At 44.5% G+C, this 24,465-nt stretch overlaps 1 protein-coding gene across 1 annotated transcript; it reads left to right on the forward strand.

Moving 5' to 3' along the window:
* The first annotated feature begins 1,009 nt into the window (after positions 1-1,009).
* Positions 1,010-21,321, forward strand: GZMM (granzyme M). The gene is made up of 5 exons (XM_030202409.1): positions 1,010-1,100; positions 6,493-6,649; positions 8,206-8,350; positions 10,680-10,937; positions 20,545-21,321. Exons 1-5 carry the CDS (start codon positions 1,010-1,012, stop codon positions 20,695-20,697), a joined length of 804 nt encoding a protein of 267 aa, XP_030058269.1. The 3' UTR covers positions 20,698-21,321.
* Positions 21,322-24,465: the final 3,144 nt, after the last annotated feature.

The raw sequence follows: 24,465 nt of genomic DNA on the forward strand, positions 1-24,465 counted from the left end.
CTTGACCTAGATACATAGATTACCCTTCTTCATGTCATAAGCAGCAGGCGTTAGTGACCCAGGTGGGCACAGATTGGGGTGCTGTGAAGGAGCCAACTATGCTGGAGAAATATGGAAGGAGAAGGAAGCACTGATATCCTGAAAGCCTGACTGGCTGGAGCTGTCCCAAGGACTGATTTGAGAACCCCTGCTTTAGGCTGATAGCACAGCTGCTGCAGGCATAGGAGCCAGCTCTGTGGGTGCCGTGGGTGCATCAGCACCCCCAATATTGAGTAAACTCTTTGACTGTGTCCAGGGAGGGGTAGTTTCCATTGGATTTAGCAGACTCAATCATTTTGAAAAGTTGGCTTCTATGGCTGCAGGCTCTGAAGGCAGGGGGAAGTGTGTACAAAATCTGTTGGCCATGGTGGTAATGAACTGAAGCTGTGAATGGATTGTGGTGAGGGAGAGGGAGTGCAGCAATGCCAGCAAAGGAGGGATGAGTCAGGGTTGGCATGTGATTCCTGCTCTCCTGCAGGGGCTGGCATATGAGTGGCCCTCTATGATACCGCTGTCAGAGAACACAAAATGGGCAGCATGACAAGTCTGTGCACTATAGAGAAAGCAATTGGAAACTAATTTCATGAAACATTAACACTTCCGTTCAGGTATACTTGACTCTTAATAAAGGAACTGTACCAAAGGAACAGGTTTTTAAATATTGTCTGTAAACTGTTATTCGTGGATCCCTCCAAACCAAAACACAAGGAGGTTAAATTAGCAAAAGTTCAAAACTTGTGAGCAGCAGCATCAGTTCCCAAAGGTTCAGCAGGAATAAATAGTGAACTTGGGCAGCAACAGCTTGCTAGCTGGTGATAATACTTTAAGGGGGGCTGCATGCATCACTCTCTCTGAAAGGTGTAAAAGTGACACTTAACTTTGCAAAACCTCTTCCTTTCCTTCAGAAAGAAAAGAAGCCCTGTTTCTGAGAAGTCACCTCCTTACCCAACCCCCTGTGCAAGTGTATGTGATGCTGAAGCTGTTGAGCTTTGGTAGTAGAGTGAAGGGTCTCAGGATGGTGGGTGCTCTGGCTATGCTGATCTTTCTCTGCACAGAGACTGGTGAGTTTCTATTCTCTCTCAGCCTGTTCAATGTGGAAGGTAAGATAACAGGTCTCAGCTCCTGGGACAGAGCCATATACTTCTTCACTGGGTACTAGATGTGCCTTATCTGCTGCTTTCATATTCCATTTTTTAGGTCACGTCTGCCCCAGAGCAGGACTGGCCCAAGATATCAGGTACCTTAGGTTGGGAAGTTCTTAACCAGTGATGCCCATACCCCCAAGGGGTGCAGGAAGATGTTAAATGAGGTGCAGCAAAGGGTCTTGAAATTTGAGGCAATTTATTAAAACTTTCTAGACCGAGTGAAGGTAGTTATTAGAATAGTTATTGGTAATATAACTGTGTACTACTGTAATTTTAGTGACATGTTAGCAGTTAGTACTGTTAGTAGCTAGCAATGATATATGTAGTTGTCAGTAGTCACTAGTGGACATGTGGTTTAGGAAGGGGGTGCGAGAGTTTTACTCATCAGTTAAAGAGATGCAGGAACCGAAAAGGTTAAGAACCCCGGCCTTGTGCAAATATTTAGCCTTGCACTCCCCCAGGGCAGGTCAAGGCCTTACCTCCCCTCATCTTTCAGCATCTTTCCTTATACTCTACCCCCTCCCCCAGTTGACCAGCATCTGTCCCTTTCCCCTCCCCACTTCTGGGCCTGCCACCGTCACCATCTACCCAGTAGCATAGCCAGGGATTTTCAACAAGGGGTGCGTCGTGCATTTCCTTCCTTCTCCCTCTTGCTGCCTCTCTCCCTACCCTTCCCTAACCCCCCATCTATCCCTGTAGCCCGGCATCAGACCTACCCTTCCCTACCCCCCTCCCTATAGGCTAGCGCCAGTCCTGCCCTACACCCTCCCCCAGCCCTTTACTTCTCTCCCCCTCCCCCAAGCACACTAGCATTAAATATGCAACTTTTTTTTAATATCCCAGGCACTCCAGAGACCACCCTCACCCAGAAACCCACCAACATTAAAAATAAAACATATTTTTTTTTAACTTATAGGCTAGTGCCAGTCCTGCCCTACACCCTCCCCCAGCCCTTTACTTCTCTCCCCCTCCCCCAAGCACACTAGCATTAAATATGCAACATTTTTTTTTAATATCCCAGGCACTCCAGAGACCACCTTCACCCAGAAACCCACCAACATTAAAAATAAAATATATATTTTTTTAACTGGGCACTGCAGAGCACATCCTCACCCAAAAACCCACCATAAATAAAATATAATTTTTTTTTTACCTGTGCAATGCAGAGCCCATCCCCACCCAGAAGCCCATCAACATTACACAAAACCCTGAGCTTGAGCTTCTTCTTCCCCTGATGAGTCCCCGATGGCTGTACAGTCGGTGTACAGTTGATGCTACTAGTGCAGAGTTCTGGAAAGGAGGCCCAAGCTGGTTCCTGCAGTGCTCGTTGGCCGTGGTGGAGTGAGGCCGCTGAGTGCCCAGATTTCTCCTGCACTGCTCAACTCCACACAGGTTTTCTTGGGGTCGGGTCCTAGAGCTCAGTGCTCTGCTGAAGGTGTGGAAGCCGGAGGGAAACCTGAGCTGTGGCAGACCGGTGCATGCAGGGCCGCCGAGAGTCTGAGCCGGACCTGGGACAGGACCCAGTGGTGTAGCTAGGCGGGGCCACAGGGACCTGGACCCCTCCAAATTTGCTCAGGGTCCCCAACCCCTGCCAGCTGAAGACATCGTCCAGTGCTAGTCTGCGGCAGCACTGGCGCATTGCCCAACGTGAGGGGAAGAGAGAGCAGGGCAGGCAATGCGCCGGTGCCGGAGACCAGCGCTGGATGAAGTCTTCAGCTGGCAGGGGGTTGGAGACCCCAAGCAAATTTTGGAGGGGACCAGGCCCCTAACAGTCAGCAGTGGGTTGAGATCCTGGGGAACCAGGTTCAATTCCCTCTGCAGCTCTGTTTGACCCTGGGCAAGTCATTTAGCTCTCCATTGCCCCAGGTACAATATAATACTAGATTGTGAGTCCATTAGAGATAGTACCTGTACCTGGAAAAGAAAATTGTAAACCTTAGGTCTAGGTAGTATATAAATACTGAAAATAAATAAGTAATTCAGTATTTATTAGTTAAAACCTAAAACCATAAGCCCTTATTATTTATTTTTTTGTTCAATCATTTTTATTAATTTTGAAATAACAAAAAGAAAGGAAATTAAGTACCAGAGACTTATTATAACATAGAGGGTGTATGTGTAGTGCAGTGCTGTCATATAACATGAAATTACAGGGTTTTCAAAAATGTTTGGATAAGTTCCTAATGTAAGAGTCCAAAAACTATTATTAAGATGAACTTGGGAAACTCCATTGCTTATTCCTGTGATAAGCAGCATAAAATCTGTTATACTGTTTTGGGATCTTGACAGGTCTTATGATCTAGATTGGCCACTGTTGGAAACAGGAAACTAGGCTTAATGGACCTTTAGTCTGTCCCAATATAGCAATGCTTATGTACTTATTTATGAACTTAGAGAGTGCAGCAGAAGACTACGCTCTCTAAGTACATAAGATTATATGAATCAGAGGAGTGTCCTGTGATGTGGCTGAAATAAGAGAGCCACTGAGAAAGAAGGTGATTACAGGCAGATGGGACATGATTGACAGACTTCTGATTACAGTGTGCTTGTCCCCATGAACTGGAGTTCCTGCAGCTTTGAGCTCTGGGACATGTTTCTATGAGGAGACAAAGGCAGAAGGTCTACCTGGGTGCCTCCATTTAGCTGTGCCCATGCTGAACGCCATTTCTATAATGGCATCTGCCTGATAAGATGCTGTTATAGAACACTATCGTAAGTCAGCATTGGTGTGTCAAGTTAGACATGATCATTTATGCCAGGTCAATGACAGGTGTAAACATAGGCACCAACTTTTCAAGATGATTGAGGGTGCTAAACACAATGGAAATGATCCCATCTCTGGCCACAGTCAAGGTGTTTTCCCAGTACTGGGTGTTCTGCCCCTATTTGCATGGAAGCAGTTTATATTGTGTGTGTGTATATATATGAAGCACTATTGTATTGTAGACTACAAGTTCCTGCAGTTTTGTAGTTCTTAAGTAATTGGTCCTTTCTGAGCACATGTGCTCTGCTCCCATCGCCTTATGGGCTTTCCTTATTGGCTTGCCTGGTCTCCAAGCATGTTGACTGAGAAGCCTGTTACCCCCTCCCATTGTCTGTTAGAAAAAAACAGCATGTTTTTCTGAGCAGAAGCTCCCTATGCTGTGATCTGACTGCTTAGCTTTCCAAGTTCTTGTGAAGTCATTGAGTTTTTACCATACAATGCATATTTATAATGTTACCAGCCAGCATGTAGCTGATTCCCAAGCCTCTCTTGCCTAGCGAGAGCTGGTTAAGAATGGACTCTTAGTTTACAGAAGGCGGCAACTCTTATTCCAGTACATCTCAGTAGTAAGTCTTGTTTTTCCTTGTTTTTTATTAACTACATTAAAGAAGATTGGATCAAGAATTTGAGTCTATTTGGTGATGTTAAATACTGGTTTAGCTGCATGTCAACATTGTGATCTACTTTGTGGCACAAAACATTGGGAGTGCTCAAGCACCCAGAGCCTAGCTCCTATGGGTGTAAATGGGTGTGCCTAAGTATTACATGCAATGCAATTTACATGCAATGTAAATTGGAGACATGCACATTCCCCAGCTATGCTCCGCCATGTTCATGCCCCCTTCCAGTTTAACATTAAAGCACTTACATGTTACCTTATAAATAGCATGTAGTGCCGCTATTCTGTGCCCTTACACACACAAAGTGGGCGTAACTACACACACCCAGTTATAGAATTGCCCTTCATGTGCTGGAATCCTGCCTCGATTCTTAGAAGCACAGTGGCCCTCCTCAGCAGTACTGAATACATTGGGAGAAATTCTCTAGTTCATTATGGAGGACTTTTCTTCTCCTCAGATTCAGGAGGTGAGAGTTGGGTTGTTTGGTATGGGGAACAGAATAAGAGGGAATAGGATTGAGTCTGCTGTACAAGATTAAACCTAGAAGCATGGAATATATGGCCTGCCCAGTCCCTGCCCAATTAACTTTATTTAATGCTGTACCTCAGAACCTACTTACTATATGACTTTCTCTTCACTCCCAAGTAGCCTCTACTTATCCCAGGCTTTACTCCTCACTAAGATTTTTGCATCATCCCATGCTGATGACTGCCCTTATTCTGGGTCATACCCTGCACTCTTCCCATAGCTAAGGATCTTCTGTACTTAGACCAGGTTTTACCCTTCACTCCCTCACTGCTAATGATCCACTGTGGTTATCATAATCCAGTGTTTCCCATGTCAGCCCTGGAGTACCCCCTTGCCAGTCAGGTTTTCAGGATTTCCACAATGAATATGCATTAAAAAGATTTGCATATAATGGAGGCAGGGTATGCAAATCAATTTCATGCATATTCATTGTGGATATTCTGAAACCCTGACTGGCAAGGGGTTACTCCAGGACCGACTTGGGAAACACTGTCTATACCTTTCATTCCCCTAGAAGCTAAGGATCCTCTATGCTTATACCAGGCTTTACCCTTTATGGCCTATCCATACCCTTTGACTCCACTCCCTCAAGATACTTGATAATTCAGCTTTGCACACGCTTATCCATGTTTGTTTGGTCAAGTTTGGACTACTGTAATGCAACATATGCAGGCTTCGTCCAAACTGAATTCAAAAATCTTTAGACACTTCAGAACACTGCCACTTGATTTATCTGCAATGCTCCTAAATTTGATCATTGCTCTTCTTTCTTGAAAAAACTGCACTGGCTGCTGGTCCAATACCTTATTCAGTTTAAGATCCTGTGTTTAACCAATAAGGCCTTCCGTTTAGGTGACCCATCTTATTTATCTAATTTAAATATTTCATACACCTCTAATCAAAATCTTCAGTCCTTAGATTCCCCATCACCTTGGCCTCCCTGTACTGGCATGTGCTGATTACGAATTTTCTAAGCACTCGGCTTTTTTCTTCTTTGCTTCTAGGTTATGTAACCTTCCTCCTGATATCTGAGGGTAGCTCTCATTTCAGAAATATAAAGTGGCACTTAGCATCCATAAGAAAGTGTGATTTATCAGTTGACCTCTGATTGGCCTGGGATTATGGGGTGACAGATGTATGCAAAAGGCAATTTCTCAGTTCCTTGGTTATGTATGTGGCCTTATTTCTTGGATGAACGAGGACATCTTTTCTATTCATAATTGAGCTGGATTTAGACTGTGAACCAGTTTGACCTATTTTTGGAATGGCGATACAGTAAATACGACAATAAATATATACACACCTAAGATCCTTTGTTTATCTGGCTTTCTGGCATTCTGTTACTGTATCTCCCTGAAGGGATGTTTCATGCGCTCACCATACTTTCACGTTGCAGGAGGAAGACTCCACTCTGGGATTATTGGTGGGAATGTAGCGAAGCCACACTCCAGGCCATATATGGTTTCACTACAGGTTGGAGGGGATCATTTCTGCGGTGGGACCCTCGTCCAGAAACAGTGGGTGTTAACAGCTGCACACTGTTTCCCTAACTTGTAAGTAGTAACCAGATGCAGCTTCTGACTGTTACAGTGCCTGCCATCCAGGGGGTACGGGGGTGACAAAATAGAGCAATCCCTTTCCACAGAGTGGAACCTGGAATGTATGGGATGCCTGTTTGTAGCACACGTTGTCACTAGGATGGCCAGCAAAGCAGTCACTGGCATTTCCATTTTTCAAGATTCTCTCTGAAATGTTTTTATATAATTCAATGGTCACTAGTGATGTCAGAGACAGTTTTATCCTGTCTCCAGGGCAGGATTAACCTTTGATGGGCCTCCATAATATAAATACGTGTCAAAACTTGCATTGTGACTACAGGAAAAAACTGGTAGAGGAGGAAGTAGCAGATAAGAAACACTGCTCTGTCAAGTTCCTGTGTACTGGAAAGACCTCTGTGGGCAGTGATGACTCTTCCCTCCCCATCCTGCCCCTTTCCCCCACTTACCTCCTTCATCGCTAATGATCCTCTGTGGTTGTCTTATTGTGTACTTCACTCCCCCCCTTCTTTCTTCTAGCAGTTGACTTACAGGCATAAATCTGCATTGGGAACCATTGAATTAATAGACCTGAAAGAGCCCCTAAAAAACATTTGGGCCCTGGGCACATGCCTAGTTTGCTGTGATTTAATTCTGCCCTCTTCATCTTACCCATCTTATGAGAAAAGACTAAAGAGGTTAGACCTCTTGAGTTTGGAGAAGAGATGGCTGTAGGGAGATGATAGAGATTTATGAAATGAGTGGAATGGGATGGGCAAATACAAATTGATTGTTTACTGTTTTGAAAGTATAAAGACTGGGGGACACGCCATGAAGCTATTAAGCAGTATCTGTAAAACAAATCGAAGAAAATTTCACTTAGCACACAATTAAGCTCTAGAATTTTTTGGACTGGATTTATTAATTGTATATGCCACCTTATACAAAAATATCAAAGTGGTTTACCAAAAAAATGCATAATACAAATGTAAACATAAATCAAAGAATTTACAGTAACACAATATAGCAACACAAATAAAAATAGGCTACAAAGAAAAAACTAAAATCTAATATCAAATGAATTTCCTATCAAACTTTAACACAGTCTGAAACATTTTTCAAACAGCCAAATTTTAAATAGTTTGCAAAAACTGAAAAAAAGAAGGAGCACCCCAAAGCACTTTAGGTAAAGAATTCCAGAGTGAAGGTCCTATATAAGAGAGTTTAATTACATTTAAAGCAGGAAGCTGAAGAAGATCTCATTGAGAAGATCCAAGTGACCACTGAGGAACATATCTTTTTAAATTTATCTGAAAGATAAACTGGAATTCCCAAATACAATAAAATGTACACCAAACATGGGAGTCCTTTTACTAAGGTGTGCTAAAGCATTTAGCATACGCTAATCATTAGTGTGTACTAAATCCATTAGTGCACCTTAATAAAAGGAGCTCTTAATATCTTCTCCTTTTACTAAGGTGCACTAATGGATTTAGTACACACTCACTAACAAATACTGGTGAGAGATGATTCTTTTGGCACTGAGCAGGTTTTTACCCATTTTACTTACACAGATCCAAGGGGCAGGTGACAGCTGTGCTGGGGATTCAAAAGCTATCTGACAAACTCCATCCTGAGCAAAAATTCTTCATCAATGGATATTTCCCTCACCCCCACTACAATGATAGTACAAAGGAGAATGACATAATGCTGCTTCATGTGAGTAGTTACCCCGGAATGGAACAAAATCTGTTTTTCATAAAGAGTGAGATCGTATAAGTAGTTAAGCTTCTATGGCTGGACAGCTGTATCCTTATAATGTGGATAAGAAAAACTGGTCAGAATCAAACTCAATGGTTTTTGTCCCACCAAGTTCAGTTCTTGAGGGCTGCAAACCGGCCAGGTTTTCAGGATATCCATAGTGAATATGCATGAGCAAGAACTGCATATAATGGATGTAGTGTGCAGGCAAATCTTTCTCATACATATTCATTAGGGATATCTTGAAAGCCTGGCCTGTTTGCAGCCCTTGAGGACTGAACTTGGATAAGCCTGATCTACTGTTAATATTTTTTATTTATTTACTTTAGTATTTATACACCATCTAGACTTAAGTGGTTTACAATTTCCTTTTCAGGCACTGGTACTGTCCCTAATGGACTTGCAATCTAGTATTATATTGCACCTGGAGCAATGGAGGGCTAAGTGACTTGTCCAGGGTCACACGGAGCTGAAGAGGGAATTAAATCCAATTACCCAGGATCTCAACCCACTGCTGACTGTTAGGCAGCAGTGGGAATCGAACTCGGTTCCCCATGGTCCGCAATCTGCTGTACTAACCATTAGGCCACTTCTTCATTCCACTATTTTTGTAGGCAGACTTGCTCCTGCCTTACATTTGGACAGTGGCAGAATAAGCCCTGATACTGAATTGGAAAGAGGGAGGGATAATTTGCACTCTAACATGGGCATGAAAGATAAAGGGGCAGTCTGGATCCTAGCACTGAATGGGGTGCAGGAAAGGGGAAGGGACAGCACAAGGCGCGGCCTTGAGTGGAGGCAGCCTGGCAGTTACTGCAGGGTGAGCATGTTGGATAGAGAGAAAGGTCAGTCTGGGCCCTGGTACTGGGCAATAGTGAGGGAGGGACCTTCTGGCTCCTGATATTGGGATGAAGGGATAACATGAGCCGTGGGACTGGGATGCAGGGACAGCTTTGGCCTTTATGCTGGGTTGCAGAGGCAGCTAGTGTGGTGCTGGGCAGGAAATTGGCTGGAGAAGGTTGAAGAAAGCTGGACATATTACATGTCTGTGCAGTGTTTCGGCATGTGTGCCTGCCTCAGGGGTCAAAAACCTTATAAAAACAGAATAAATAACCATAAACAATGTATGCATATGTATATACAAAAAAACCCAATATGTATAAAAATGTTAAAACGTCCTGACTTTTAAAAGCAAAGCACACATAATCAAAAAATAGAAATGTGAAGTATCACATACAAAAAACAATAATAAAGTAAGTAAACTATTAGTCTTTATTTATTTGGATTTTGCTCCACAAGTAAACAAATGTTTATAAGGAGAGTGTATCTGTTCAATGCTGTGAACGAGTGCTATGGACAATAGAGTGAATGGTAGTGGAGGAAACGTAGCACACAAAGATGGGCTGTGACAAAAATTTAAAATTTCAAAGTGCACTAATAAAGCTTGTTACTACGTGTTCACAAACTAACCCCCCTGTTTACTAAGCCACATGGCAATGTCAACACAGCCCATTCAAAGTGAATGGGCTGTGTCAGCATTAGCGCGCGGCGTAGTAAACAGGGGAGGTAATGGAGTAACCAAAAATTTGTGTGTAATGAAATCAAGTAGAGTGATAACAAAATGTAATATACGCTAGTGGTAAAGGAAATGAGTGGCTGACTGATGAGGAGTGGGGAAGTTGAGAGGTAGGGAAGGAAAGAATGCTGGACACCATAGGGAAGTTCATAGGGAAGGAGGGAGATGTTGGACACTGTAATGGGGACTAAGGGAAGGTAGATGAGGGAAAGGGAGATGCTGGGGGCAGAGATAGAGCACCCAACCAAAAAGATGTTTTGCTACTCCTGGGCTTGTCTGTTACAGACTGTCACAGCTGTAGGACTCTGGCTCCAGTCATTTTACAATGGGTGCTTTATGGTATACTTGTTTGCATATAGCAGCCCTCAGGCACTGGTACTGGCAGGCTTAGGTAGTTACCACTGGCCCTCCCTGGATACAGATGTGTCTTCTAGTCCTGTTCCCTATCTAGGTGTATGGATCTGTTTTGGAGCCTCAGTTACCCTCCAGCATAGCCTTAGGCTCTTCTGCCTCTAGCTAAAAATGACATCTCCTAACTGCATCTAAATACACCATAAATTACTAGTTTACAATTAAAGTCAGCACACTTAAATTTCATGTCTGTTCATCATAGTTCTCTCTATTCTTCTGATATCCATATGCAGTTCCCTTCTTTCCGTACCCCATAGCTGTCTTTCAGAGTCTCTAATTTTCTTTTCTTTCTCCCTACAGTTGGCCCGGAAAGCTACCCTGAATAAATGTGTGAATGTATTACAACTTCCTAAGAAGGACAAGTCCCTGCTGCCCAAGGCTATATGCAGTGTGGCTGGGTGGGGGCGTTACTATGCAGAAAGCCCTCGCTCAGATGTTCTGCGGGAGCTCAATGTTAAGATCATGGACAGTAGGATGTGCAATAACAGCCGCTTCTGGAATAAAGAAATCGTTGAATCCATGATATGTATCCAAGCAGAGAACTCAGCCCCATGTAAGGTGAGGTGTGGGGGGGGGGGGGGGGGGGGGTGTAGGGCTGCGGCCCCAAGTCAGATGGAAGGGGGAGTGATGCAGGGACACAGGCCCCATATCAGGTGAAGGGAAAGTGGTATAAGGGTTGCAGCCGCAAGTAAAATAAGAGGGAGGAGTGGTGTTGGGACCCCATAACAGGTCAGACAGGGAGTGATGCAGGGAATGGGGAACCATATCAGATGAAAGGGAAACAATGGAAGGAGAGGCATTAGGAATTGGGGGCCTATGAGTGGGAACTCTGGCCTTGACCTTTGTCCTGCAGACATGTTATCAGCCACTACTGATGAAATAATAGAATGGCTTACTTGCTGTTTCGTTATTTCACATTGGGAAGGAAGCTTTCCATCCTCTTCAATAATGGTTTTCTTATCAACTATTTTAAATAAATCCTCCTTAGATTCAGCATTATATATCTACCAATCAATAGCTAATCTCTCTCTTCTTTCTAAATTACTGGAACATTCTGATGCAATATAGCTGACAGATTATTTGGGAGAGAACAGTAAGGATTTAGAAAGGGATTCAGCAGTGAAACAGTGTCAGGTGCCTATTTGAATAATTTCAGGCATTACGTATGTAACTCTGGGTTTGTGTGCCACCTAGGTGGTCACCTAGTGTGTGTCCTTTAGTGGTGGGAACCTAGTACATAAACAGATTTATTTGTTGGGGCTGGGCCTGGGGCCAGAGCCAGGACTGGTGTACAACAGTAGGCTGCATAAGCAGTTCTCAGTCTTTTAGAACAATCTACTTAATAACTCATCTGACTCCTTTATAGTCCTTGCAGAAGTGCTGTCCCAAAACACTACGCTTGACTGTCAGTTAAACCAGAATATAGAAAATCACCGAGAAGACGCTGAACTCTTGAACCAAATCTTCTTTAATGCAAAATCAAGACAAAGAAATGACTTATAGTTCTGAAGTGTTGAACAAGAGTTTCTGCCTAGCAGATTAAAGTCTGTCTTTACCAGCTCACTCTGTTTCCAGATAAGCCAGGAGATCTCAGTACCAAGCTGAGAGAGTGGATGTTGTGAATACATTTAAACTGGTGAAAATTTGATAATTTTACACAGATTAGGAAACCTTCTGCAGCAAGGTATAATGTTAGATGCAGTTCATAGAGAACCATGCATGCAAACAGATTCACTCCACCGCACTGGAGAGAGATACGGGCCAGCTTCAACCCAGCATACACAGGGACAAGGGCCAGCCAGTAGGAAAAGTCCCATAAGGCATAGGGAAGGGAACAGGGACATGTGCCCAGGAAGAGCTTATCACAGGGCACTGCAGGAATACTAAGATTTGTAGTCCAAAGGCACTTCCTGCCTTTCTTAAGGGCACAATCACTGTAAACGTTTACAAGCAATGCAATCTAAAATAAACAATGTCCAATGTATACATATAAACAAGAGGCAACCTGCCTCCAAGCAAAAGAGGGCAGAACAGTTGTTCTGACCCAATGATTCACTAAATCACTCAAAAGGCAAATTACAATGTCCAAACGGGGCACAGGTAACAAAACAGATTGGCAATAGCAGCAAAGATATTTACAAAGTCTCTTAAGTACTTCTCTCCTCTCCATCAGGGCCGTGCCTAGGGTCTCTGGTGCCCCCCTGCAGACTATCAGTTGGCGCCCCCCCCCTCCGTCTATCAGAGCAGGAACAGAAGGGAGCAGGCAAGTAAGCCGGACCTCAGGAAAAAATAACACTGTATGCATAGGCGCCCCGTATAAGAGGCTTGGGGAGGCTAAGCCTCCCCAGCCCAATCTTGACCTTCCCCTGGCTGCTGCCCTCACAAACACAGGGCTTGCGCAGCAGCCAGGGAGCTCTCCCACCGTCCTTCCTTCCTGCTCTCCCCGACCGGCAGCCTTCCTTGCCCCCCCCCCCCCCCCTTGTATAACCGTTTTACTCTCCCTGGCAGCAACGTGAAGAAAAAGGCACTGTCTGTAGGATCGCCTCCGGCTTCAGCTTTTCTCTTCGCTTCGCTCTTCACAAAGTGTCCCGCCTTCACGATGATGCATTTCCTGTTTCCGCTCCAGGGGCAGTGACGTAAGAGACGGGCGGAGCCTGCAGAGCCAGCAGCCAATGCTTCGAGGCTGCCTGCGGTGCCGCGTTTTTTTAAAAACATTTTTTCTCGTCGCGTCATCGTTTGCGTTGGCGCTCAGCTCAGTCAGCTGAGCGCTTCTTTTTGTAGCGCCGGCCCTGCTGCTCATCAGGAAAAGCAGCAGTGGCCGGCAATGGGAGCTGGAGCTGGTGGGCCTGAATCGGGAGAGGGAAAATGGATGGCAGGATGGTGAGAAAGAGGGAAAATGGAAGGATGGGGAGAGAAAGAGGGAAAACAGATAGGAGGATGGCAGAGAAAGAGGGAAAATGGAAGGATGGGGAGAGAAAGAGGGAAAACAGATGGGAAGATGGCAGAGAGAGGGAAAACGGGAGGATGGCAGAGAGAGGGAAAACGGAAGGATGGGGAGAGAAAGAGGGAAAACAGATGGGAGGATGGCAGAGAAAGAGGGAAAACGGAAGGATGGGGAGAAAACGAGGGTAAACAGATGGGAGGATGGCAGAGAGAGGGAAAACGGAAGGATGGGGAGAGAAAGAGGGAAAACAGATGGGAGGATGGCAGAGAGAGGGAAAACGGGAGGATGGCAGAGAGAGGGAAAACGGAAGGATGGGGAGAGAAAGAGGGAAAACAGATGGGAGGATGGCAGAGAAAGAGGGAAAATGGAAGGATGGGGAGAGAAAGAGGGAAAACAGATGGGAGGATGGCAGAGAAAGAGGGAAAACAGATGGAAGGATGGCAGAGAAAGAGGGGAGATGGATGAAAGGATGCAGAGAAAAAGGGGAGAGACTGGAAGGATGTGGAGAGAGAAGGGACACTGAAGAGAAAAGGGTAGAGAGATAGACACTGGTTAGAAGGAGGGAGAGAGACAATAGATGGAAGGATCAGGAGAGAGGGTAGATGGGTAGAAGGATGGGGAGAGAAAGAGGGAAGACGCTGGATGGAAGGATAGGGAGAAAGAAAGAGGTGACACGATGGAAGGATGCAGAAAGAAAGAGGGGAGACTATTGGAAGGATGGGGAGAGAAAGAGGAGAGCTGCTGCATGGAAAGGGGGAGTAGTGAAAGATTGGAGAATAAGAGGAAGGGGCATGGGGAGAACAAGGGTGAGAAAAAGATGAAAAGCCATAAGTAGATGAAGGAAATTAAAGAATGGATAGTAAGAATGAATTAAATCTGGACACAGAGAGAGGCAGAAAAATATTGAAGAAAGCAAAGAAAAGGGAGAGAAAAATGACAAATGGCCAGGAAACCCTGGCAGAAGAGTTAAGCGAAAACGAAGGAAAGCAGAATCTAGAGACTGGGAGCAACACAATGAGAAAAAGTAAATGGCCATACAACAAAGGTAAAGAAAATAATTTTATTTTTAATTTAGGATAAAGTAATATGGTGTTAATAAAGTTTCAGAGACCAATACTTCCTTCCTTAGGTCAGGAGAGGATACCGTAACAGCATTATACTGACCTGAGGCAGGAGGTTTTGGCCTCTGAAAGCTCACTGAAAAGGATTAGGCTATTAAATAAATTGTCTGAAATCGGATGCCCTGAAAAGCAGCACTTTACCCTGTGTGACAAATGCATCTGAGTGTGACTAAAGTTTGCTGGGGGGGGGGGGGGGTAGAGAGAAAATTTTGTGCCCACCCACTTTGGGTTCAGGCCCACCCAAAATTGGTAGTCTGGCTACGCCACTGCTCTGATGAAATGTACAATGATAGCCCAGTCTTCCCTTCTCCTTTCGTGTAGATAGAAGGGATTCAGTGGGGGGTTCCACCCTCTAGCATCCAACAGGTAAGCAACTTTATAGGTTCTGGTTCATGTATACTTCAGACTCACTCCTTTTGCCGATTCATATACTAGCCTGGTGGTATAGCATGCAAGCGTCTGTTGCTGGGATTATATTGATAAGGCATTAGCTGAAAGTTTTTCCGCTAGAGATATAAGGTCAGAGGCAGGAAAGGATCTGTAACACAGAAAAACAGAAAAATGAACGCATATATTTTGTAAGTGATATATGGGTTATCCAGTCTGCTTATCCATGCCATCCACTATCCCTTCCTCTCCCTTAGAGATCCTATGTTCTTATCCTAAACTTTCTTGAATTCAGATATAGTTTTCATCTCCACCACCTCTACTAGAAGGCCATACCATTAATTAACTACCTTTTCCATGATGAAGTATTTCCTCAGGTTACTCCTCCTGACTCTGTCCCCTTTCACCTTCATTCCATGACCCCTCATTCCAGAGCTTCCATTTAATTGAAAGAGATTTGCCTCCTCTTCATCTAAGCCATGGAGTTATTTAAACATCTCTATCAAATTTCCCCTCTCTCATCTTGCTTCCAAAGTATACATATTGAGATCTGAAGAACACTGACCATTTTAGTAGCTGCCATTTGGACTGACTCCATTCTGTGTATATCTTCTGGAAGGTGTGGTCTCCAGATTGTTCACAGTACTCTAAATGCAGTCTCACCAGAGTCTTATTCAGAGGCATTATCACCTTCTTTTTCCTACTGGCCATTCCTCTCCCTATACACCCAAGCATTCTTCTAGCTTTCGCCATCGCCTTTTCTACCTGTTTGGCCACCTTAACATCATCATATATGATCATAGGCGCCCCGTATAAGAGGCTTGGGGAGGCTAAGCCTCCCCAGCCCAATGGTTGACTTCCGTTTGGGTGTTGTGCCCGCCCTACCCACCCCCCTCGCGTGTGCGTTTTAATTGTTTTACTTCCGTGGCTGCGACGTCATTGACGTTCCTTCCACGGAGAGTACGGAGGTCAGCTCCGCCCCCTTGGCAGCGACATCATTGACGTCGCTACGGAGGTAAGCCACGCCCCCTTTAGCCTCCCCAAAACAGTTGGCTACTGACCGTCTATGTATATGATCACACCCAAGTCCCACTCCCCTTTATGCACAAAAGTTATTCACCTCCTAAACTGTACCACAGCCCAAATGGATGACCCTGCATTTTTTAGCATTAAATCTTAGCTGCCAAATTATGGACTATTCTTCAACCTCCACGCAATCAGGGAGGGGTGTCTGTCCTATTGCAAATTTTGGTATCATCCACAAAGAGGTAAACCTTACCAGACAGCCCTTCAGCTATATCACTTACAAACATTTTTAAAAAGAACTAGCACAAGAATTGAACTTTGAGGTGCACCACTTGCAACATTCCTTTCTTCAGAATGAGCTTCATATACCACTAGCTTCTGTCACCTTCTACTCAACCCAGTCAGTTTAGGACCCATACCGAGGGCACTCACCATATTTAATAGTCATCTATTTGGAACTGTGTCAGAGGTTCTGCTAAAATCTAAATGCATGACATCTAGCACCCACCCTCAATCAATTCTCTGGTCACCCACAGTAATTAATCAGATTTGTCTGACAAGACCTGCCTCTAGTGAAACCATGCTTCCTTGAGTCCTGCAATCCATTGTATTCCAGAAACCTCATTATTCTCTATTTTAAAAGCTTTTCAATTAATTTACTTACCACAGAAGCTAGACTTACCAGCCTGTAGTTCCAAACCTCCTCATTACATCCACTTTTATGGAAAGAAACAACATCTGCCCTTCTCCAGGACCACTCCTGACTCTAGAGAAGCACTGAAAAGGTCAGCCAGCAGCTCGTAGATTAGACTGGGAAATCTACTGCAGCTATTGTTTATATGGCACTTCGACACATATGCAATTCTGTACAGACATAAAATGGAACATCTTGGGTCCATGCAGCTTACAGTCTGGTCAACACATACAAGCAAGAACAAGGAGAGGCTCCCGGAACACAGAAACTGTTTAGAAAGAACAAGTCCACAGCCAGGGAGAACCAGTTGTAGCAGCACCTGTTTAAGTAGCCTGGCACTGTGTATGGGGCTGCTGAGTCCCTCCCTCCCTGCCCTGAATTGCTGACACCCAAGGTAGGAAGAACTATCTTGCTTTTGTATCTCCTCCTTCTGTTGCGAACCTGCCCAGCATATGCGCAAAGGACTTGTGCGCATGTGCTGGGCACGTTCCCCGCCTTCCCAATGCTCAGAGCTAGCAGCGTGCATAACATTTGCATACCATTACCTCTGAGCATTGGGAAATTCTTTTTCAGTGGCATTTTCCAGCACTGTTTTGTACAGCGCTGGAGTTTTGAGCATCTGCACCTGAGAGAGGGCTACTCCTTTGCTTCTAGATCTCTATTGGCTGCCTAATAAGCTACAGATCATGTTAAAACTATTGAGGTAAACATTCAGCCAGTGATAGTGAGCGTTTTTTTAAAAATCCGGTGGTGACTTTATGCCCGGATAGTCAACGCTGGATCATGTGTGGTGCACTGGCATTGAATATCTGGGCATGTGCAGACAGATGGTACTTATTCAGTTAAAGCCAATATTCAGCCCATAACTGTATAAGTGGTTAGCTATTCAGTTAAGAGCTGAATATCAGCACAACTTATGTGCCAACTCTACCCTGACTCCATCACCGAACTGCCCATAAAATAGCCAGTTTTGACTTGGTGCCACTGAATATTTCCTCTAATCCCCTATCTGGTTAAATGTCACAGAATATACCCAGAAAGCCTAGCACAGAAGATTTAACCAGACAAGAGTCACTCCTACCTGGGTAAAATCGCTTTGAATATCAACTCCATTGGGACTGTTTTTAGAATAGCTGAGGTATAGCACCTTCACATCTAGCAGTGAGTTCAGCAGTACATGCCACTAAGATCTCTTCGTTTATTTCAGAATATGTGTTTTAAGGGTTCACTCTGTGGAAGTGCTCAAAACTTACCTCTATTTCAGAGAAATCTTTCTTTGAAGCACTACAGTTATAGGATGATTTATCATTAGATTAAAAAAAATGAACAGAATTATCTTTCAGTTTGTAAAAAGTTAAATCCCTTTCTATTTGTTTGTATTTTATCTATGGTTGTTTTCTCATTTTATGAATAATGTAAGATTTATTTTCATGTTTGTAATTTTTATTTATACAGTCTGTTTATGCAGTTGTATTTTATTGTTGTAGTTTATTGTAGTTTATGCTTTTTATGTAATTACTAGTAAAAAAGGCCCGTTTCTGACACAAATGAAACGGGCGCTAGCAAGGTTTTCCTTGGAGTGTGTATGTTTGGGAGAGTGTATGTGAGAGTGACTGTTTGAGAGTCAGAGTGAAAGTGTGAGTGTGTGAGAGAGAGAGTGAGTCTGGGTGTGAGTGTGTTTGTGAGAGAGTGTGTGTGAGAATGAGAGTGTGTGCAAGTGTGTATGTGAGACACAGTGTGAGAGAGAGTGTGTGTGTGTGGGCAAGAGAGAGAGTGTGTGTGAGACACAGATTCTCTGTGAGAGTGAGTGTATGACACCAAGCGAGTGTGTGAGTGACTGTGTGGCACATAGAGAGTGAATGTGATACAGTGTGAGACAGAGTGTGTGAGAGTGAGAGTCAGAAAGACATTGTATATGAGAGAGAGAGTGTGAGCCGTGCCCTCCCAATCCATGGCCATCTGTCCCCTGCCCCCTCCATTCATCCTTTTCCAGCAATTCCCCTCTGTCCCTGAGCCCTGCCCTCCCAATCCATGGCCATCCATGTTTGTCTGTCACCTGCCCCCTCCATTCATCCCTATCCAGCATTTCCCCTCTCTGCCTGAGGCCTGCCCTGCAATCCATATCCATCCATGCCCATCTGTCCCCTCCATTCATCCCTATGCAGCAATTCCCCTCTCCCTGAGTCCTGCCCTTCCAATCCATGCTCCTCTGTCACCTGGCCCCTCCATTTTTCCCTATCCAGCATTTCCCCTCTCTGCCTGAGGCCTGCTCTGCAATCCATATCCATCCATGCCCATCTGTCCCCTCCATTCATCCCTATCCAGCAATTCCCCTCTCCCTGACTCCTGCCCTTCCAATCCATGCCCATCCATGCTCATCTGTCACCTGGGCCCTCCATTTTTCCCTATCTAGCATTTCCCCTCTCTGCCTGAGGCCTGCTCTGCAATCCATATCCATCCATGCCCATCTGTCCCCTCCATTCATCCCTATGCAGCAATTCCCCTCTCCCTGAGTCCTGCCCTTCCAATCCATGCCCATCCATGCTCCTCTGTCACCTGGCCCCTCCATTTTTCCCTATCCAGCATTTCCCTCTCTGCCTGAGGCCTGCTCTGCAATCCATATCCATCCATGCCCATCTGTCCCCTCCATTCATCCCTATCCAGCAATTCCCCTCTCCCTGAGTCCTGCCCTTCCAATCCATGCCCATCCATGCTCCTCTGTCACCTGGCCCCTCCATTTTTCCCTATCCAGCATTTCCCCTCTCTGCCTGAGGCCTGCTCTGCAATCCATATCCATCCATGCCCATCTGTCCCCTCCATTCATCCCTATCCAGCAATTCCCCTCTCCCTGAGTCCTGCCCTTCCAATCCATGCTCATCTGTCACCTGGCCCCTCCATTTTTCCCTATCCAGCAATTTCCCTCTCTCCCTGAGTCCTGCCCTCCCAATCCATGCCCATCCATGCTCCTCTGTCCCCTGCCCCCTCCATTCATCCATTTCCAGTAATTCCCCTCTCTCCCTGTGCCCTGTCCTCCTAATCCATACCCATCCATGCTCCTCTGTCCCCTGCCGCCTCCATTCATCCTTTTCCAGCAAGTCCTCTCTCGCCCTTCCATGACCCCCCCCCTCGCATCCATGCTACTCTCTCTCCCATGTCCCAGCCTGGCCCGCCCTCTTCTCCCTCCCCCCCCCCCTTCGCATCCATGCCTCGCATCCATGCATCCCTTTTTTTTTTTTATTATTCTTTTTAACTTTACCTCCGTGGCGGTTCGTGCAGCGAAGCGTCAGGGAAGGAGGCGGCGCTCCCGACGTCTAGCTTTCCCTTCGCTGTGTTCCGCCTTATTTTGAAGGCGGAACACAGCGAAGGGAAGGCTAGACGTGGGGAGCGCCGCCTCCTTCCCTGACGTTTCGCTTCCCGATTTGTTTGTTTTTTTCGCGAGGGCGGGGCAGAGACGGCTGGCTGGCTTGAAGGCTTCACACCACGAATCCACGAACCCTACAGCTTCAGTGACGTCAGATGGCTTCAGGGCTTCAGGGCTTCACAGAACGTTGTCCTCATTAGAACGTTCACGGTGCGTTTTATTATATTAGAAGATGTGCATATTGTTTATTGGTGTTATGATTATGATCCACTTTAAACGTAATGTTTTAGAGTAGCACTTATCAAACTGTCTTGAAAGTACAGACTGACAACATCCAGGTTACAACTCCAAACACAGGTTTTGCCACCCCACAGTTTGGAAAGCCCTGTTGTTGGATAAAGGCAGAATATAATGCTGTTTTAAATTAAGTGTCTCAGGTAAGGTGATGGGGACTTGGCCTTTGGAAGGAGGGAGGAACGAACACATAAGTGTGAGAGATCAGCCTGATTTGTTAGCACTGTTAGAGGGGAGAGGGAAGCTTTGGGGCCAAGGAAGGGGAAAGGAATACATCTAGGACCTTTTCTTCCTTTATTCTTCCTTAATGGAGATTTCTATATGTGCTTTTATTGCAGGGAGATTCTGGGGGGCCTCTTGTGTGCGGAAAGGGCATACTAACAGGAGTCATTTCCTTTGGCCCTACAACTTGCCGCGTCAATAAATTCAAGCCGGCAGTAATGACAGCAGTGTCCAAATTCATCAAATGGATCAAAAAGATTATGGCCTGACAGTCTCCATTTGCAAGAAAAATGAAGTCCCTATCTACCCAGAAATCCTATCAGAACATATTGTAGTTTCCCTACTGTGCGCCTGACTGGTATCACCCACTGAGTACTGTTGGGTTTCTTTTTGTTTTGATTTCTTTTTTAATTTGCCTGTGCATTGATGGTCTCCCTCTTTGGAGTAGAAGCTTCTTTGGAAAACACAACATGTTCTAAATTGATGTAGGCGTTAAATGACCCCAGGAGTGTGCAGATATGCCAGTTAGGTGCCGACTTACTTTGTAAATATTAAACTCCCAATCCAAAGCATCTTGGGATTTGTAGTCTTGCAAGAAGATTGCAAATCATGCAGTATGTTGTTTAAGGGGTGGAATTTATAAATCACACCTGGCTTGAGTTTGCTTATTAAGCAGTCCTTTTACTAATACTTAGAGTGCACTAATGGAATTAGTGCACACTAAATTATAAGAAGCCCATTTTATACCTATAGGTTTTTAGCAGTTAGCACGCACTAATATTTCTTTCAGTAATTCATCCTCCCATCCATCCTCATCAACCCACAGATAAATGCAGCTACCTCCACAACTCCAGCTTCCACCACATACAAAAAGATCCATTATTTACAGCCAAGTCACAAGATACCACCATATCTGCTCAGACCCAGGGGACAGAGACAGACACCTCAAAACCCTGACTTTGAACAGAAAGGCTACAACCCCAAGATAATCTCCAAGAATATTGCCTCCTCCCTCAAAACACCCAGGGAAAATCTGTTACAGTACAAAGAAAAAAAAAGCCACAGACAGAATCTCCTTTATAGTGACATACAACCCAGAGCTAGAAAAATTGAGAAAAATCATAAGAGACCTGCAGCCTCTACTCCAGGAGGAAGAATTACTGAAAGATATATTCCTATCCCCACCAGTGCTGGCCTTCCGACAGCCACCCAACTTAAAACACAAGCTAATTAGAAGTAAGCTCCCAACACAGACTCAAAAAGAAAAGAATGGCACACATCCTTGCAATATATCCAGCTGCAAATTATGACAAGACATTTCACAGGACCCCACGGTCATTCACAAAAGAAAAATATTCAACATTAAGGAATCTTTCACATGCTCATCTTCCAATGTGGTATATATCATTCAGTGTAAAAAATGCGATGAAGGCTGCTACATTGGAGAAATAAGTCAGGTGCTAAAGAAGAGATTTAATTTACATAGACATCATATGAAAAATGCCAGTACCAACAAAGATGTCACGCCTGTGGGACAGCACTTTACAAAACCAGAACACTGTACCAGTGATTTTAAGGTAAGGATCCTGAAAGGGAACTTTAAAACTATACAGGAATGTAAGACCTTTGAAATCAGAATGATCAAATATTTTGACACCCACCAGACAGGACTTAACAAAGATCAGGGTTTTCTAGCCCATTATAAAGCATAAAATTGTACTGCTTTGTAAATTGTGTTGCTCTGTCACCTTCCTGTCACCCTCTCACCTATCCACCCCCATCCTGTTAGATTGTCACTGAAATGCTTTGATGTTTCACTCAGATATACTGTTATTGCCCTCCTGTCTTCATGCGTATAGACTGTCACTGAAATACTTTGATGTTTCACCCATATATACTGTCATCTACCAACATTTGCTTATTTCCGATCTGATGAAGAAGGGCAACCTTCAAAAGCTAATCAAGAAATGTATTAAGTTATGTCCAATAAAAAAGGTATCATCTTATTTTCTTTTCCATGTTTTATTTTGTTTTATTTCTATTGATTAATTTTTAGTCCAGTTTCGAAAAAATCGTCCAAGTGAAAAACGCACAAAAGCCATTGGGATATACGAGCCAGCGTTCTTAGTAGACTAGCCACACAGACATCCGAGTAGAACAATGGAGCACCCTAGAGGGGCACTGCAGTGGACTTCACATAAAAACTCCCAGATACACCTCCCATCATTAACCTCTTATATTGTGAGCTGAGCCCTCGAAAACCCACCAAAAACCCACCGTCCATAACTTTATAAAACTACAATAGCCCTAAGGGCTTTAGGGGTCACCTATATGTGGTTACAGTAGATTTTTGGTGAAATTTGGAGGGCTCACACTTTCTACGACAAGTGTAACAGGTAGAGTGGGATATGGGCCTGGATCCCCTTCTTTAGAGTGCACTATACCGGCTACTAGGCTATTCCAGGGACCTGATTGCTGCTCTAATAGGACTGGCTATAACATCTGAGTCTGTCATAGAGGCTGATATATACTGTTTCTTTCTCATTTTTGGGGGGTGAAAGGAGATCACTTACCACTGGGTGAGTAAAGGGGGGTCATCCGGTTATTCAGGGCACCTTTTTGTGCCTTATTCATTGTAAAAAAAACAGGTCTAGATCAAAATGTTTAGTTTGCAGCCTCAGGCAAGGTAGGAAAGGAGATATGCTAACTTTGAGGAGGTGGAGGGAGGGCCTTAAACCACCCTGGGGTGGGGTACACATCTGAAGGTCCGCCTAGGGCAGTGTTGTTCACTAATTTTTTTATGTTGGGGCAACTTTGGATCCAAATGAACTGAAGAAAGGGAAAGGGGGAAAGGGAAATGGGACTTGAGATACTGCCTTTCTGAGGTTTTTGCAACTACATTCAAAGCGGTTTACATATATTCAGGTACTTATTTTGTACCAGGGGCAATGGAGGGTTAAGTGACTTGCCCAGAGTCACAAGGAGCTGCAGTGGGAATTGAACTCAGTTCCTCAGGATCAAAGTCCACTTCATTAACCACTAGGATACTCCTCCACTCTGAGAGTCACCCTAAGATCAGACAGGGACTTTCTACACCAACATGCCCAATGCTCTTGTACCTATCATCAGACCGACAGGGGCTTCCTACAGCTTCACACTTCCCTCTCATGTACCTGCAGCTCAGGTCTACCACACCACCAACCACAATACAATGCATTCACTCAAAGTCTAGCTTTGTTTATTTTTTATTTATTTTAAATGAGCATAAGGAAATTAAAAAGTAGAACAAGACTGAAAAATGCACACTGCTACTACTACTACTACTTAGCATTTCTATAGCGCTGCCAGGGTTACGCAGCACTGTACACTGCCCTGAAATCAAGAAATTAAATATGCTGCAACTGGAGATCAATTGCAAAAAGAATCCTCTCTGCTTGACACAGTCTCCCAGCCACATCTCTACAGAGGCAATTTCTTCAAATGAGTTAGTTTTGTGCCTACCATTACAGTAATGAGCCTCACACCTAAGACAGGGTATATAAGGGGTATAATCTCAGTTTCACAAATTTCGCCATAGGACTTGCAACTTGCCAAAGAAAGATTCCCTTTGGAGTTCATATATATAGGCAAACTGTCCAGATGTGCTTGGAAATTATTCCCTGTGTGGTCACCAAGGTGAAGGGAGGGTGAAGATACTACTGTACAAGAACAGCACTCCTCATCCTGTCCCATAAGGCCACAACAGCCACCTCAGTCAGCTCTCCATTCTTGTGGTGCAGGCGCACAGTACCCTCCACTGTCTGAGATAGGAACTGCAGCCCTAAATGATCTCACTTCACTGTGTTCACTCATTATTCCTGCTGAATCCTTGGGAATTGATGCTGCTGCTCACAATTTCAAACTTTTGCTAATTTAACCTCCATGTGTTTTAGTTTGGAGAGATCTCTGAATATTGGTTTGCAGGCAATATTTAAAAACCAGTAAAAAAGGCCCATTTTTGACAGAAATGAAATGGGCGCTAGCAAGGTTTTCCTCGG

Source organism: Microcaecilia unicolor, chromosome 4 (genome assembly GCF_901765095.1).
Source record: "Microcaecilia unicolor chromosome 4, aMicUni1.1, whole genome shotgun sequence".
Classification (NCBI taxonomy): domain Eukaryota; kingdom Metazoa; phylum Chordata; class Amphibia; order Gymnophiona; family Siphonopidae; genus Microcaecilia; species Microcaecilia unicolor.